Here is a 16,089-nt window from a genome sequence, read left to right as displayed (position 1 = left end):
GGGTTCTCAGCACCCCCATCAGCACCTCATCTGCCCAAAGGTGCTATGTCACTGTGGGGGACCCTGATGGAGCCCAAGGCAGTGGGGGCACTAGTTGCCCAGCCTGGGAGGGCAGAGGCTGACCCAGAGAGTGGCCACCTGTGTAGCCCCCGAGGGCCCCAAGAGGGTTTTGCTTACTTTTGGCTCCATGGGGGGGACGCCCAGAAAGCTCCCCAGTTGACTGGGAAGGTGGATGCCAGGGGTGGGGTGATGAGGGAAGGCCTGCCTCACAGGTAGTGGGACAGGACCCTCCCCACCACCACCACCTCAGGAACCCACGAGCTGGGAGCAGCCAGGGCAGTGCACCCCCAGGCACCCTGCTCCCTCCCACCAGGGCCCTCCCGTAGTCTCCTCGCCCTTGGGGCTCCCAGACCACCAGGGACCTTCGGTGCTGCTGCCAGCATCCACCTGGGACCACCCAGCGGCCAGTGACCCCTCCCTCCCCTATCCCAGAAGAACGGGAGGCAGAAACCTCAGAGCCAGGTTAGGAACCGGGTGTCTTTATTTTTTGCAAAGTTCGTCGCTGGGTTAACAAAATCGCACCTGCAGGTTTGGGTGACACCTCTGGCCACCATGCACTGGGTCTCAAGAAGAGACCACCCTGAGCCATGCCCTGCAGGCAAGCAAGGGACAGCTGCCCAGACTCAGTGCCCAGTAACAGTACAGAACCAACCAACTGAATTCACAGCTTCCCTCCAAGCTTTGAAAGGTAGCAGTCCAGGCTATAAAACTCTAGAAGCATTGCGTAAGAAGTGTTAAGTCTACAGCAAATACATCTTGTAAAAACTCAATAAATTATATATATAGATATATATAAACTTGTAACATCTAGTAACATCTGAACCTGCACGCAGGGCCGGCCCCTCCCTGGAAACCATCTCCCCGCCTGGGACACACAGCAATTAGAAGAATTTGTATGAAAATACCAGCTTGCTTTGAAGTCCAAAATATAAATCTCCTAAAGAAAAGTCCTATAGAAATCTAATTCTCCTGAAAAAGAAGGACAAAGGAAATAAAATATCCTTACTCATTGGAATCACCTCCAACTATTAATGACCTTTTAGGCTTGGAGGGAATCCTCCAGCTCCGGGGCAGGCTGGATATACATTCTTGGCTGTCCCTCTACAGGCAGGATAAACCTTCTCGGCTGTTAATAAGTTAAAAATTAAAACTCTCCGCCATGTGGCTGGCTAAATGCTAGAAGTGTTGGGCTGTGGGAACGAGGGTGCCGGGGGCCCATAAATAGCTTTACAAATATACAGGTCCAGTTTTAAAACAAAACTGCAGTGCCAGAAAAGGCCCTGCTCCTCTGCTTGCATGGGTGAGACCCCTGGGGCCTGCCTCCTGTGCCCCCAGGGTCGCAGGCCTCCGTTGTACCAGTCTTTTCCTCTTCCATATATTTTATATATATGTATATATACCATATACACAGCATCTATTTATAGAAATGTACACTAGTTTCTGGAATAAACCTTTTGGATAAAAGGTAGAGGCTCCCATCTTCAGGTACCCGTAATTTCAGTCTCTGAGGGGCAGGGTGGGAACTGGGAAAGCCTGGAGGTCGGGGGGCAGTGCCACTAACACCCCCAGGAACAAGGTGCTCGACACGTGGGGCTTCCCTGCAGGCTCAGCTTTGGGTGTGGGAGGGGTTGAGGCCCACCCTGTGATGTCCCGTGATGCAAAGGCAGAGGCTGGGGCCATGTTGGGCCCAGCTCCCTGCCCCACGAGAGTCCCACCGGGTGGGCCCACTTACATTCTGCACTGGGTCCCCCCAGAACAAAGGCCCCTTGGTGCTGCAGCACGTCAGGAGGCCGTTGCACAGCAGCAGGGACACCCAGGGTGTACCTCTGCACCTGGAGGCCACGAGATGCACACGCACGCAGACACACACACGGATGCACACAGACTGAAGCTTTGTGTAGCTGTCTCTCCATCTGCACTGAGTCTCATGCCGGGGAGTGGCTGTGCACCAGCAGCAGGGTAGGCTGCTAGGGACCCCCTCACATTGTTGGGGACCAGTGGCCCTTCACGTCCGCGAGCCCCCACTGCTGGGTGGGGCCGGGGGCAGCAGGTCGTGGGCAAACACGGAGTCATCCCCTGAGGAGCTGGAGCTCGGGGTGTCCTGGCCGCCGGGGGAGTACTGCTCGAAGGGCGCTGACAGGTCCAGGTACTCCTGCTGGTGGGAGGCGGGGTGAGCGCTGTCCCACAAAGCCCCTCTTCGCACAGCCACCGCTGTGCCCAGGCTGTGCCCCAGAGGGCCTGCCCCACACCTCAGCACTCTGGGAGGCAGGATGGCCGGGGGCAGGGGGGGCATGGGGGTGGCACTAGGCCAGAGCCAGCACTCACGTCGGTGGACGTCACAGTGAGGACACGGTCCAGGTCCTCCACCAGCTGCTTGAAGGTGGGCCTCTGGGAGGGCGCAGCATGCCAGCACTCCCGCATGATCATGTACCTGCGGGCAGGGTGCTCAGGTGTGAGCCCCGCCGCCTCCCATCTTATTCGGGAACAGCCTGAAGGGCTGCCAGTCCCTACCCCGCCCAGCCCTGGAGGGCCTCCCACCCGAGGAGCCAGTGGAGGGCCAGGGATGGCGCTCACAGGTCGTGTGTGCAGTTGGCCGGCTTGTCCATCCGGTGACCCTCCTTCAGCAGCTTGAAGAGCTCCTCCACAGGGATGCCGGGGTACGGAGAGCCCCCCAGCGTGAAGATCTCCCAGAGCAGGACCCCAAAGGACCAGCTGCAGGGGGAGGCGAGGTCAGGCTGTCCTGAGACTCCCAGGACAAACACCTGGGCGGGCACCAGGGGAACAGGCCAGGGCTGCGCTGCTGCCCCAGGGAGGGGTAGAGACCACGCCCAAGAGCCCCAGGGCACAGGCGTGGGGGCTGCAGCTGGGGTCCTGGCTCTGCCCAGTTCCCGCCTCCACCCCTGAAGCCAGGGGTCTGGAGGACACATACACGTCACTCTGGTGGGTGTAGACTCGGTCAAACAGGGCCTCAGGCGCCATCCACTTCACGGGCAGCCGGCCCTGGGAGGGGGTGGGAAGGCAGTGTTGGCACCAGGTGTCCTCCTGGCATGGCCCCCACCCCCCACCCCAGGGCCGGGCTCACGTTGGTTGTCTTCTTGTAGTAGTCAAGGTTGTGCACGTCGCGGGCCAGCCCGAAGTCTGCGATCTTCATCACGTTGTCCTCGGTCACCAGCACATTTCGAGCAGCCAGGTCCCTGTGGATGCACTGGGGAAGGGATGGGAGGCAGGGCTGAAGCCTCTCCACCTCTCCCTGCTGCTCCCAGCATCTAAGGGCAGTGCCCAGCCTGCTCCACCCACACCTGCCACCCTGCTCACCTTCTGGGAGGCGAGGTACTCCATGCCTCGGGCCACCTGGTAGGCACAGGACACCAGGTCCTTGAAGGTGAGTTGCTCCTCAGGCGGCTTGCAGGTGTCGAAGGAGTAGTCCAGGCCCGGGGGCCGCCGCGCCCGCAGAAACTCCCTCAGGTTGCCCTTGGCCGCGTACTCCACCAGCACGTACAGGGGCCCTGGGGGCACGGGCTCCTCAGAGGGGCTGCCAGACCCAGGAGGGCTGCCCACCTGGCACCACCGCCGCTACCACCACACCTACCGCCCTGCGTGCAGGCGCCCAGCAGGTTGATAATGTTCTTGTGTTTCCCAATCATCTTCATCATCTCCATCTCAGACACCAGGTCTGACAGGTCCTTGTCAGTGGCATCATCTGTGCAAGGAGGGAGGGCCTGTGTCAGGCGGCGGCACCCCCAGCCCGGCCCTGCACCCCTGGTCGCCCCCTCCTCACCTTTCAGCATCTTCACGGCTACGGTGACAGGCTTGGCGGCCCGGTCCTTGTCAATGCCGATAGCCTCCGCCATGACCACCTGGCCGAAGCAGCCCTCCCCAAGGGGCTTGCCCAGGGTCAGCCTGGCAGTGGAGGCAGAGGGGCCATGAGCGTGCAAGCTCATCCACTCTCAGCCCACCACGGTCCCCACCCCCGCCTGGCCCAGCCCTTGAGGCCCAGAGCCACCACCTCCAGGAAGCCCTCCATGCTCCCCATACAGCCTGCTCGTAAGGATGAAGAGTGTCACCTACGGCCTCCCACCCTTGCTGCCCCTCCAAATACGGCACCTTGAAACACTGCCATGCACCCCTCCCAGGAGCATCTCCACAAAGCCCCAGCCACACCCAACATCCACCACATCCCTGATGGCCCCTAAACGCAGCCAGGCCTCTGCCTGGCAGCTGTGTCACCCCCACCACCGAGCCCCCTACAGCCCACGCCAGCCCTCAGCACCACTGACCGGGCCCGAGACAGCTCCCATTTGGGGTCAGCAGGCAGCTCAAGCTCGGAGACATTGGCCAGCGTGGGACCCTCCCCTGAGGACAGCCTTGCGATGCGCACCAGCGGTGTGTTGGAGCTCATGGACGCGTTGGACTCCAGGGACACCTGCTTGGGTCAGCAGGGGCAGGTTGGCGCCGTGTGGGCGATGGGGCGTGGAAGTACAGCTGGGGGTCAGTGCTGGGCCGGAAGCAGGGGCATTCTGACTTCCACCAGCATTGAATGAAGATTTTTAGAATGTTTTGTGTCCCAAAGTACCCTGGGCTCTACATGGTGACCAAAGACAAGGAGAGGTGAGCCCGCCTGGCTGCAGAGAGGGCTCGCACAGCCAAGGACCAGCGTGGGCCGAGGGGGACTCCGGGAGGCCCGGCGGGCAGGCAACTCGGAACCTGGTATCTACTTTCTGTTACCTGTCGCTTGAGTGGGAAGCGGGAGATCTTGTGCACGGTGGGGGAGCCCAGGCCTTTCTTGGGGGTGCTGCGCAGGCGGCAGAGCGTCACAGCCGCCACCACCAGGATGAACAGGAAGAAGCCCACCCCGTAGCTGAGGATGCCTGCGTACACACTGCCCGCCTCGTCAGCCTCCACCAGCTCCTCCTCAGCTGCAAAGACACGGGCATTGAGGCCTGGCCTGGCCCCCACCCCGGGCCCCCATGGATGCCCCTGGCTCAGAGCTGCAGGCACCACTGGGAGCGGGAGGGGGCTCAGAACCTCAGCACCCGCCTTGTCTGGAAGGTCTTGCGGTCAGTAACTCGGGTGAGTCTGGAGGGCCAGACCCTGGAGAGGAGGAGCCCAGCAGAGCCAGCCAGTCCCACACCGCCACCAGGCGCCCAGGAGACACCAGAGCCGCAGGAGGGGCCTTTGGGGACCCAGACGGGAAGGGGGCTCGAGGGGGCTGATGGGGCCCCTCTGGGACCAGGACCGGGCCAGGCCAACGTTGTCCCCACACCGGGCACAGGGCCAGTGTGAGGGCTCAAGGAGCAGGGCGGCCATAAGCTACAGGATTCCCGTCCGTCCTAGCGGCTGTGGCATGTCCCGAGCCAGCGTCCCCGAGACAGTGCGGAGCAGCAGCAGCAGAAGCCGGTACCTGGCAGCACCACGAGCCACGCAGAGTGATGGGAAAACCCAATAGAATTGCCCGCCAGGCAGGTGTACTCCCCGGCGTCCTCAAAGGTGACGTTGTGCAAGGACAGAACCTCTAGCTCCTTGTCGGTGGTATTAGCGCCCGCCGTCTACAAAGAGAGAGCAGAGCGATAGGCGAGCGCCAGCACCGCCCTGCGGGCACCGCACAGAGTCCACACGGCAGGATCCAGCCGCTGCAAGGAAAACGCCGCCACCACCAACTCCTCAGCCACCGCCAACTTGGTCACCGCCACGCGGCCGAGGGCCCTCCGCCTGGTGCACCGGTACCGAGCCCGAAGCCAGGCCCCTCCACCGGCGAGTCCTCTGTCCCAGGTGAGCGGCAGGCCGGCAGGCAGCATGCGGGTTAGCGCAGAGCCGGGCGGGTGCAGGTGGAGGATGGACACACGGACACACAGGCTGCGGAAGCGAGCAGGCAGCGGGCGGGGGCGGAGAGGCGGAAGGGGGCGCTCACAGACTGCACGGAGCCAGCCCGGTGGGCACCGGGCACCTCCTGTGCGGGGCGCAGGCGTGCGGGAAGGGTCGGCGCAGACCACAGGGCTCGAAGCGGACGGTCACCGTGGAGGCTGGAGCTGCCAGCCTTGCCCAGGCGGCCACGAGCGGAGCGCGAGCCGGGGGCGGGAGCGAGCAGGGCTGGGCGTGCGGGGCGTGCAGGGCGCGCGGCCAGGGCCTTGGAGCTGGAGCTCTTGTGCCGGCCGGCATGGGACAGAGTCGTTACCTGCTCGGGGCCTGTGAACGCTCAGCCAAAAGGCCTTCTCGGCCACGCCTATGAAATTGGTGGCTCGACAGAGGTACTCGCCCCCGTCCCGCTCCGACACATTGGCCAGGCGGAGGCGCACGTCGGCCTCCACACTCTCACTGATCCAGGACTGCGGGGACAAGAGACCCGGCTCAGGCACGCCCCTGAGGCAGCCCCGCCGGGCACGAGGCAGGATATGGGAGACCCCCAAGGTACAGACGGAGGCTGGGCTGCGTCAGCCCCGAAGGCTGCCTGGAGGAGGCGTGGAGGCACTTCACGGTGGCTGTGGTTCCACAGGATGCACGTCTCTGCCTCCACCCCAACAACCCAGCCCAGACCCTCAGACAGCCCCTGGTCGCTGGCCTGGCCTGCCCTCCCCGGGGCTCTTGCAGAACCTGGGCCCTGGACAGGGCCAGAGGTGGCCTCTCTCTGGGCAGGGTCTGGACTCCACCCTCGCCCTGGGCCTGCTCCCCGCCCCCATCAGACCGTCTTCTCTCTGAACAGATGTTTCTCTTTGGGCTTTGAGTGTCGCAATTCAGTGGCCCCCACCCGGCAGCCGTGGGAACAGAGCTAAGGGCTCCGGCAGGCGGGCAGACAGTAAGCTCGGGCCCCAATGCACACAGCTGACGACTGCCAATTGGCCAAGTCGGGGCTCGGCCACTGCCTCTGAGGTCCAGAGGGGGCCTGGCGGGCTTGGCCACTGCCCTCCTGTCCTGGGGCACCACTGCTGCCCGAGTCACACCCACCCCCGAGAGGCCCCTGTGGGCAGCTCCATGTCAGGGATTCAGTGGCCGAGGCTGGCCCTCTGCAGACACAGAAACAGCTCCCACCGCAGCTGCCTGTGGCTCGAGGTGTGGGGTGGCTGAGACTTGGCCCCACGAGCACCCCCACAGCTTCTTCCCCCGAAGCTCCAACCCCTAGTCCCCAATCCTCACGCAACCCCCAGCCATGGGGCACCCTTGGGGCCAGCCCAGGAGCCCGAGCCGCAGCACCCATGAGCACACAGTGGCCCACCTTGAGCACGGTGACGTAGGGTGTGCCGTCGGGGCCCACCTTGCTGCCATTCACCTCCACGTGCTTGAGCCACTGGATGTGGGGCTGCGCATCACTGTACACCTTGCAGTGAAACTCCACATCGCTGCCCAGCACCGCCGTCTGGTTGGCCGGCAGCCCCGCCTGCAGGATGGGCCGGTGCGGGGAGCGCTCTGTGGGGGCAGATGATGCTCAGGGGCCACCCCTCCCTCACCGCCGCCACCACTGCGGCCCCAGACCCATGCCAGCCCAAGGCCCTCACCCAGCACGTCCAGCGTGTATGTCTGCCGGATGCTGCCAAACTTGTTCTCCACCACGCAGGTGTAGTTGCCGCGGTCCGAGGGCACCACGCTTTCCATGACCAGGCTCCACTGCTGGTGCCGAAGCTGCAGGGGGCACAAGTGAGTGGAGGCAGCAACCACCGCGCCTGCCAGGCCCGGAGCCACCCTGCCGCGCCCACCTTGATGCCGCCAATGCGGTGCTCGCCGCGGAACTCCTTGCCATTCTTCAGCCAGGAGATGGAGGGAGTGGGGTTGCCGGCAGCCGGGCAGCGGAAGCGGACGGTGTTGGCGGCCGGCACAGCCAGCAGCTTCTTGTCCATCCGCTCGGGCCGAGTCCAGTAAGGGGCCCCTGCTGGCCGAGGTGCACGTGAAGGCCATGACCCGAGTGGGAGCAGAGGCCCCTCTGAACAACCTCCTTCCCAAAGCTGCCCCTGCCCACCCCCAGTCTCAGTTTCCCCTCCTGTGTAGGAAGAGGGTGGGATGAGGCTCCCAGGAGCCTCCACACCACGTTCCCATCCCAGGGCTTTCTCAGCTGGGCCATGTTTCCCCTTCCCTTCCCTCCAGGATGCTCTGCCTGGACCTGTGAAGTTGCTGAGGCCCAGCAAGAAGCAGTGTGGACACAGGCTGGAAAGAGGCACCCCAGGGTGCTGAGCTCCCTCCCAGGCCTCCTGGAAACCCCCAGGGTGAGTTCCCCCAGCTCAGTTTATCTCATGGACTCAGCCTCCCCTCCTCACCTGCTCACGCCACTGGCCCAGGGACCCGGCCCACACACCATCAGCCTGCAAGTCGTGACTGCCCCCCACGTCTGTGCCATGGTGACCCTCCCTGCACGCACTCACCTCAGAGTCCCTCCAAAACCAGAAGTCCCACCTCCCCGCTCTACAACTTGGCAAAGTCCACCTGCCAGTGTTCCAGGCCGGGACACCAGGCATCGTCCCCGACAGCTCTCCCACAGCTGCAGCCCACCCACCAGCCACCCTCCTGCCAGCCACCCTGCCCGCCACTGGTTGTGGTAGGTGCCTCCGGCTGGCGCCCTCACCCTGGGTCCATCCACCCGATGGCAGCCACCTGAGCGCCCTGCCGTGCTACGCTCATACCTACAGTGTCCACCTCGCCTATGGCCAACACCAGAGCTCCACAGGCCAGCCCTGGCCTCCTCCTGCTCCTAGAACCCCTAGGGCCCTGTGCCTCAGTCTCCCCATCAGCAACACGGGTGTCCCTGTGCACCACAACTCTGCCACCAGGGAGCCAGGGTCGGGCATCTAGAGCCATGTCAGTGGCTCAGCCCCTCCTGCATCCTGAGGGGACTGGACCTTTGGGGTAACCCCAGGGAGGCTGTCCCAGGGCCTTAGGCCCTTAGCTGCCTGTGGAGGGCAGGGCTTGGCAGTGGCAGCAGGCCCCACCGCGGCCGGCCTGATCCTGGACCCTGCTCCCACCTGTGTCCACACCTGTGTCCACACCTGTGTCCTCAGCCTCGTCCTCCCCGTCTTCGTCATCTCCCGAGGATGGAGCATCTGCAAGGCAGAGACGGCCATGTCCAATGCCCAACCTGCCCCAGGAGGCCCCCAGGTGCCCCTCCAGGTGAGGAAGAGTCCCCCATTTGGGCAACACTTCTTGGGGGTGCCCTCCTCTCCACCAATGACCAGAGAGACCCCCAGCCGCTCCTGACCCACACAGGGACTCAGGGAGCCCGGCACTCGGTTCATTTCTGTAGCTGGCGTGGCCCCAGAGCTCACCTGTCACCCGCACACTGAAGTGGCACAGTACGAGCTGTGTGAGCCGCTGCCGGCAGCTGTAGGCCCCAGAGTCCTCGTGGGAGGCATTCAGCACCTGCAGCCGCTGGGGCCCCACCAGGACACGCTCCGAGGGCACCAGCCCTGCGCCATCCTTGACCCAGACAGTGGGCCCCATGGGACCACCCCCGGGCGGGGGACAGCTCAGCTCCACAGCGTCCCCGCTGCCGAAGACCAACTGCTCCTGCTGGCTGGGCTCCGGGCCGGACACTTCTGCGGGCAAGATGGGCGACCATGAGGCAGGCACCCCCAAACCTGGCACCGTTTACAGACACAGCAGTGGAGGCCTCAGCCGCCCTGAGTGAGGAAGGCTCTGACCCAGATCCAGGGTCCCACCAGACCAGGGGCTGGAAACCGTGCCCCGAAAGGGCCAGAGGTCTCTATCTTCAGCTTTGCCAACCAGTCTCTGTCCCAAGGACTCCGGTCTGCCTTGGTGTGGCAGCCGCCTTCCCCACACAACCTGCAGCCAGCCCCACGGCGGTGCCCCCACAACACTTCATTCATGGACACGGAGAATTCAAATCTCAAAGTGTCACAAAGTGAGACTCTTCGTTCTTTTGATTTGCTCAACTGCTTGAAAACATAAAATCCCTGCTTGTCTCACAAGCGGCACCACAATGGGCAGGTGCTGGGGGCAAAGGGGACAGGCTGCCCTTCGCTGGCCTTCGGCTGAAATGGAGCTCGGAGGATACTGAGCTCGACAGAGGTACCACGACAGAGGTACCACGACAGAGGTACCACGACAGGGTTGGTCGGCCAGCCCCCTCGTGGTGCAGATTCACCCCAGGAGGGGCCCGTCCCTCTCAGCAGCCCCCACACCCCATATGGGCCTGAAGAGCAGTTCCGATGGACAGCCAGGGAACAGAACAGGCGAGGAGGAGGAGGTGCAGGGTCACGTGGCCATATGGACGGATCTGGGGGGCAATGCACAGGTTCACCGGGCAGAGCACAGGCCGGGGCAGCGCAAGGGGGCTGGGGCGGGGGTGAGGGCTCCCTGGGGCGGACAAGGTTCTGTAGCCTGCAGTTCCTATGGAAGCTCCACGCAGCAGTCATGACAGAAAACACACCGAGAAGAGCAAAGTACGAACACATCGCTGGGTCTGGCCAGGGGGGTCTCACAGGCCGGGGACTGGGGAGGCCCAGGCGGGCCCTCAAGGGGGCCTGGTGGTGGGGTCCTGCTGCCTGCAGGGGGACTGGGGCCCCCTCACAGATGAGGACCAGGCTGGGGGCAGGAAGCTGTGAGAGCCACAGAGCAGGTCAGCAGCCCCAATCCCTCCCTGGGAGCTGAGATGCTGGGTTTGGGGCTCACCCACAGGGGCAAATGTGCAGGCGGCCCCTGGGTCCCTCCCCAGCAGCTTCCCAGCTCCCCGGGGCCACCAAAGCCTGTGACCCAAGGACACACCACAGGCAGGGCTGGGGGGACCATCACCCCTAGGCTTCCCTGCCAGGGCCAGACAATGCGTGCAGGCGGGAGGCCTGGGCTTGGGGCCGGGACGGGGGTGGGTGGTCCCCCAGGCAGCCTCCTTCTTCAGACCCAGCTGGGCGGGTTGCGCCATCACTTGTCATTCTGCAGACGCGTGGCCTAGATTCGGGGACCCAGCTGCCCACTCTGGCCACACCAGTCCCTGACTGCCTGGCCAGGCCCTATTCTCCCCAACCCACCTAATCCAGCCACACACGCCCAGTGCCCAGCGTGACCCTGCCAGCCAGAAGGGCCCACACTCATCCCCTGAAGCATCACGGGAGCCCTCACCCCACAGGGACCCACAGCTCAAAGACTGCCCCTGCAGGGACCCTGCAGCCAGGGGGGCTCCCGGCCTGACCTCCAGCCCTCCAGTTCTGGCCAGTGTCTTGTGGGGACCACCCAGAGCTGGGAGCTGCTCGAGGCCCCCCAGAAGGCCGAGAACAGGCTGGTCATGGCAGCCTCAGCTGCAGGCCCTGGCCCAAGGGCAACAGCCGGTTGGTTCCGGTTTGGTCTGAGTGGAGACAACAGGTCAAGCCATCCACACAAGTATTCGCTTCAGCCTGGTCCAGCGCGGGGGAATGGGGGACAGAGCAGCCCCAGGCCAGCCACACTGGTGGCCATCTGCCCGTGTGTGGTGGGGAGGGTGGAGCCCTGACTGCTCCCCTGCTGCCTGCCTACTAGGTGCCAACAGAGGCCAGGGCACCCCAGCAGAGGCTGGGTGGGGAACACCAGGTGAAGGACGCTGTGACACAAGGCATGAGTGGCCACTGTGAGCTCAAGGTCTGACCCCCCTGGGGAGTCAGCAGTTGGGTGGAGCCCCCATACCCCACCCAGCTGCCAGGCATGGGAGAGCTTTAGCCTCCCAGCAGCCCCAGGAAAGGTTTTCTTTCTTGATCAACAAAAGGGAGGCCCCACTGACACCACACAGACACTGGTGCCCAAACACATCGCAGACAAAACTCCTGCTGTACCCAAGGCGGGGTAGCCCCCCCTTCTATGGATCCCACAACACGTGCTCCTGCAGGCGCCCCAACCCCACACAGTGCCAACCTCTACTTGGGCTCCACATGCCAACAACGGCCCTCTGCTGTGTGCCAGAGGGGCTGTGCTGGACCTGGGGGACGTTTCCTAGTCCCAGAGACTCTGCCACTCACTGGTCATGTACCTCAGTTTCCCCCATTGTGGCACAATGTGAAAATCCCACCCCACAGGCCCAGGAGCTCAGGGAAGGCACCACACCCTGTTGGGTGCCTGGAGAAGTGAGAGTGGGGGTGAGAGGCGCTCCCCGCCCTGGGTCTCTTGCCCCAGGACTGATGACCGTTAGGCCAGGGTGCTGGGGACGGCTAAACTCTGGCCTGGGGAACCTTCCTGCAGGTTCCAGGTCTCTGCAGTGGAGGCCCAGTGCATGTGAAGGAGCATGGGTGAGAGGGTGGGGGAGGCTTGCTCCATCATAAGCCCCTTGGTTGACCCCAGAGAACAAGGAGCAAATTCAGACTCACTTCCAGAGCTGGCTGCCCCAGGGGTTTATTTGGGTTTTGGGGTGAGATGAGGGCTTAGGGTCAGGGAACAACACGTTTTGGTTTTGGATGCACATGAAGTTCTCTGCAGCTCTCTGGGGGACAGGAGGTATTGCCAGGCAGGGGCCATAAAATAGCCTAAGAGGAGGAGGCCTCCAAAAGTCCAGCCTCCCTGTCTCCCCACCTGGAGACATTCCTCTTCAGAGTTTCACAATAAAGTCAGGAAAAAAGGGATCTGGGGGCTGGGCAGGCTAAAGAGGGCTTGCCAGGGTTATCCGGCCTAATCCTTCAAACAGCCTGCCATTATCGGTTCTCTTGGACAGGTGAGGAAACTGAGGTTCGAAGAGGGCACCTGAGCCTGGGCTGGCAGTCTGGAGGTCCAGGCCAACCCCTTACCCCACCAAAGGTGGCTCCACTCCCAGCTCATTCACTCCTCAGTCACTCAGGTGAGGGCTGCCTGCCTCCCTAGATGGGGTGACTTTGGACCCCCCTCCTCCAGGAGACCCCCAAGCCCCTGGACTCCCACCCAAGCTCAGCTGTAACAAGGGGTGCCCCATTCCCAGTTCCAGCTCCAAGTACCTGAGAGCTGGGGGGCTGGGGGGTGAGTAACGAGGGGTTCCTAGGCTCACACAAGGACCTGGAGGCCACGCTCAGCCCAGGTTAATGAACCACCCAGAGGCCCACGCGGCTCAAAGTCCAGCCCGGCAGAGGAGGGGTGGGGGAGGATTCAGTCAGCACCTTCAGGAAAGACCCTGCACCCCGAGACCCCTGCTGGGGGGTGTGGCGCTGTGGGAGAGCCGACCTTGTCTTCCTCCCTGCACCCTGGGGGGTCCCCCTAGGCTCCAACCAGGAACACAGCCCTCTGGGGAGATGGCGGCTGTCCTGGCAGGGCCTGGGGTGGCCAGGGCAGTCCAGGGGCCAAAACCTTCCCCACCGCCCTTGACCACTGCCAGCCAAGGCTCCATAATTTATGTTCCCAGGCAAGCGCCAGCCTAGACCTCAGTCCATTTCACGAGGTCTTTGTATTTTTACTGCCCGGCCCATCTTGTTAAGGAACCGGATTAAATTTATTGACCGATCAACTCACTACCTGTTTCACCAGCTCCAGTGCGGGCGGGGTCGCCGCCCCAAGGCGGGGGGCGGGGCGTTCCAGGGGCGAGAAGGGGAGGCCCCGCGCGCCCGCCGGGGATCCGGGAGACGCTCTGTAGCCTGGCCGCCGCCCCTCCCCGGGGCTGGCTGACATTCCCGGGCCGTAGGGAGTAATATCTTTATCTGAATGAGAATACGAAAGCCAGGCTCCCCCCGCGGCCGCCCCTCCCGCACCCCTGGAAGCGGGGCCGCCCGAGCAGGCGCTAAAAGCGCGCGCTGACCTCCCGACGGCCCCTGTCACGCCGCTGAATGACACGCACATTCAAGCGCCGGGCCACTTTCATTCATAAAAAAAATGACATTGTTCCGGGAGGCTGCAGCCGCCGCCGGAGAAAGGGGCGCGGGGGCGCGGGCGGGGCGGCCGCCATCTGCCTCGGCCCTCCCGGCGCCCTCCCCGGCCCGCCGCGCCCGCAGCCGCTCACACCTCCCCGCGAGCCGCCGCGCCGCCATCAATGCGCGGTCTGTGGCCGCGCCGAGGTACAAAGGAGCGGCTGTTCGGGCCTGGGCCCGGGTGGGGCGCGAACTCACCGGGCCAGGGCCTCCCTCCGCGCGGCCGCCGGGCTGGGCTGTGCGCGCCCCCTTCGCCCGCCCGGAGCCGGCAGCGTGTACGGGGCGGCGGCACCGGAGCTCTCGGCCCGACCCGCGAGGAACCGCGGCGCGCGTGCAGGGCGGGCCGGGCGCCCCTTCCCCTCACCTCCCTTCAGACACTTGACGTCCCGCAGGACCTGGACCGCCAGCCCGGTCTAGGGCCCGCGACGCTGGGACACGCGCTCCTCGCTCGCCTGGAGCTCGGCGCGCACCCACGGGGAAGCGCCCTCAGCCCCCAGGCACTGGCAGGGTCGGCAGCGGGGGCGCTGGAGGCTGCAGCCTCGTCCGGCGGGCAGGGGCCGGGCTTCGCTGACGCGCACACCCACCCTCAGAAGTCCGGCCTCTCCCCTTGGCCGAAGCTCGCCACAAACTGGGGCCCGGGGGAGGGGGACGCCAACAATGGGAACTTTCCGTCTGCGCAGAACCCGAAGAACAGCGGGAATCGTGGAAATGGGGAAACCCGCGCCCTCCCGACAGGCCAGGGCTGGGGAGCCGCAGGGGACGGGGCTGCGGACGCCAACCCCCGGCCTGGCTCCCAGTGGCGGCCTCGCATTTGGGGGGTACCTGCGGCTCCAGGCGCCCCACAAGTCGCCGCGCTACCGCTGGCCGCGCTCTCCGGGACGGAGACAGCGGAATCCGGGCGCTGACCCCGGGGCGTCACTCACACCCGGAGTTCCCTCCGACCTGGGGCCGGTTCCCGTCCCCAACGCCTCTGCCCGCACGGGCCGGCCCCTCCCGTGCCCAGTGGGTCCCTTCTTACCTGCCACTCGCCCCACGACGCGCTGCTCCGTCCCCAAGGACTCCGAGGAGGCGCCGGCCACGATGGCCACTGCCACGCAGAGCGCGAGGGCGCAGGCAGGGGCGCCCATGGCGGGGGCGGGGGCCGCGGCGTCCTCAGGCGGCGCACGCGGGCATGCTGCCCCCCACGGCCCGGCGCGGGCACCGGCGGGAGGCGGGCGCCGCTTGGGAAACTGCGGGAGGAGGAGGGCAGCTCGTTAGCGGCGCGGGTAGGGACGAAAGCGGCGGTGGCCGGCTCCTGCGCCCCGACCCCTCCGACCCCCAGCCGCCCCGCCCGCCGCCGCCGCCGCCCAGAGCTCCCGGGCCGCCTGGCGCCGGCCGCCTCCTCCCCGCCGCGGTTCCTCCCTCCTCCCCCTTCCCTCCCTGGCTGCTGCAGAGCCCTCCCAGGGCGGCGGCGGCGGCGGCAAACTTTCCGGAGCGGGAAGCCCGCGCCCCGGCCCGGCCCGCCGCAGGGACTGCTGTGGTTCCGCGACTGCCGCGCCCCGGCCCCTCCGCGCGCACCGTTGGACCCCTCCGCGCGCCTGCCCGGACCCAAGCACCGACCTGGCGGGCGCCGGAGTCCGGCTCGCTAGGCGCGGCTCCCGCTCCGGCTCGCTGTCCGCAGGCCCAGCTCCCGCCCCGTCCCTCCGGCCGGCGGCCCGCCGGTGCGTCCGTGCGACCGGCAGAGCAGGACCGCGCGGCGCCAGCTGCTCGCGACGCCGCCACCGCCGCCGCCGCCGCCACCGCGCACTGAGCCTGGGTTGCCCCGCGCGCCGCAGCCAGTGGGGGACGGTCCGCGCCCCGCCCCGGCCCCGCCCCGCTCCCGCCCGGCCCCCGCCCGACTCGCCGGGGCGCAAGGCACGCCCCCTCGGGGCGGAGCGGGGCATCCGAGGGGGCGTGGCCGGGCGGGGGCGCCCGGCGGTCTCGAGGGCGTGGGAGCCGGGGCAGGCGGGCGAGGCCCCCAATCGCACCGCGGGGCGGCCCGGTGGGCGGTGGGCACGGGGCGCACCGAGGGCGAGCGCAGGCTTCCGTTTGCACAGCGCGCAGCTCGGGTCCCCTGAGGCTGTGCTCAGGAGCTCAGAGGGGAGGTCTCGGCGGGGGTCGGGATGTCAGGAGGCGTCGCCAAGATGCCGCGGAGCTGAACCCTGTGGTGTGAGCGGGAATTCCTCAGGTGGAGGAGGGCAGGGCGGCATTCCAGGCCGAGCCTCCGGTGTGCGCCGCAGGCCTGGGGCAG

General features: G+C 65.6%; 1 protein-coding gene across 42 annotated transcripts; it reads right to left on the bottom strand.

Moving 5' to 3' along the window:
* Positions 1-519: 519 nt before the first annotated feature.
* Positions 520-15,641, bottom strand: FGFR3 (fibroblast growth factor receptor 3). 42 transcript variants are annotated; one of them, XM_078002948.1, is made up of 18 exons: positions 15,420-15,641; positions 14,839-15,049; positions 9,303-9,572; positions 9,015-9,080; positions 7,746-7,915; positions 7,548-7,671; positions 7,268-7,458; positions 5,462-5,606; positions 4,786-4,976; positions 4,338-4,483; positions 3,839-3,960; positions 3,650-3,760; positions 3,376-3,566; positions 3,143-3,265; positions 2,990-3,060; positions 2,635-2,772; positions 2,386-2,491; positions 520-2,215 (listed from the first exon to the last, which is right to left on the bottom strand). In XM_078002948.1, the coding sequence occupies exons 2-18, from the start codon at positions 14,945-14,947 to the stop codon at positions 2,066-2,068; spliced, it is 2,424 nt and encodes an 807-aa protein (XP_077859074.1). In that variant the 5' UTR covers positions 14,948-15,049; positions 15,420-15,641; the 3' UTR covers positions 520-2,065. The 42 variants fall into 42 exon arrangements, with proteins under 42 accessions (XP_077859074.1, XP_077859075.1, XP_077859052.1 ...); XM_078002949.1 differs by having other exon boundaries at positions 520-2,212; XM_078002926.1 differs by lacking the exon at positions 5,462-5,606 and adding an exon at positions 6,233-6,383 and having other exon boundaries at positions 4,338-4,486; positions 9,003-9,080; positions 15,420-15,640.
* Between the last annotated feature and the right edge of the window lie 448 nt (positions 15,642-16,089).

This window comes from Macaca mulatta, chromosome 5, assembly GCF_049350105.2.
Source record: "Macaca mulatta isolate MMU2019108-1 chromosome 5, T2T-MMU8v2.0, whole genome shotgun sequence".
Lineage (NCBI taxonomy): Eukaryota > Metazoa > Chordata > Mammalia > Primates > Cercopithecidae > Macaca > Macaca mulatta.
This window is presented reverse-complemented; position numbering and strand designations above follow the sequence as displayed.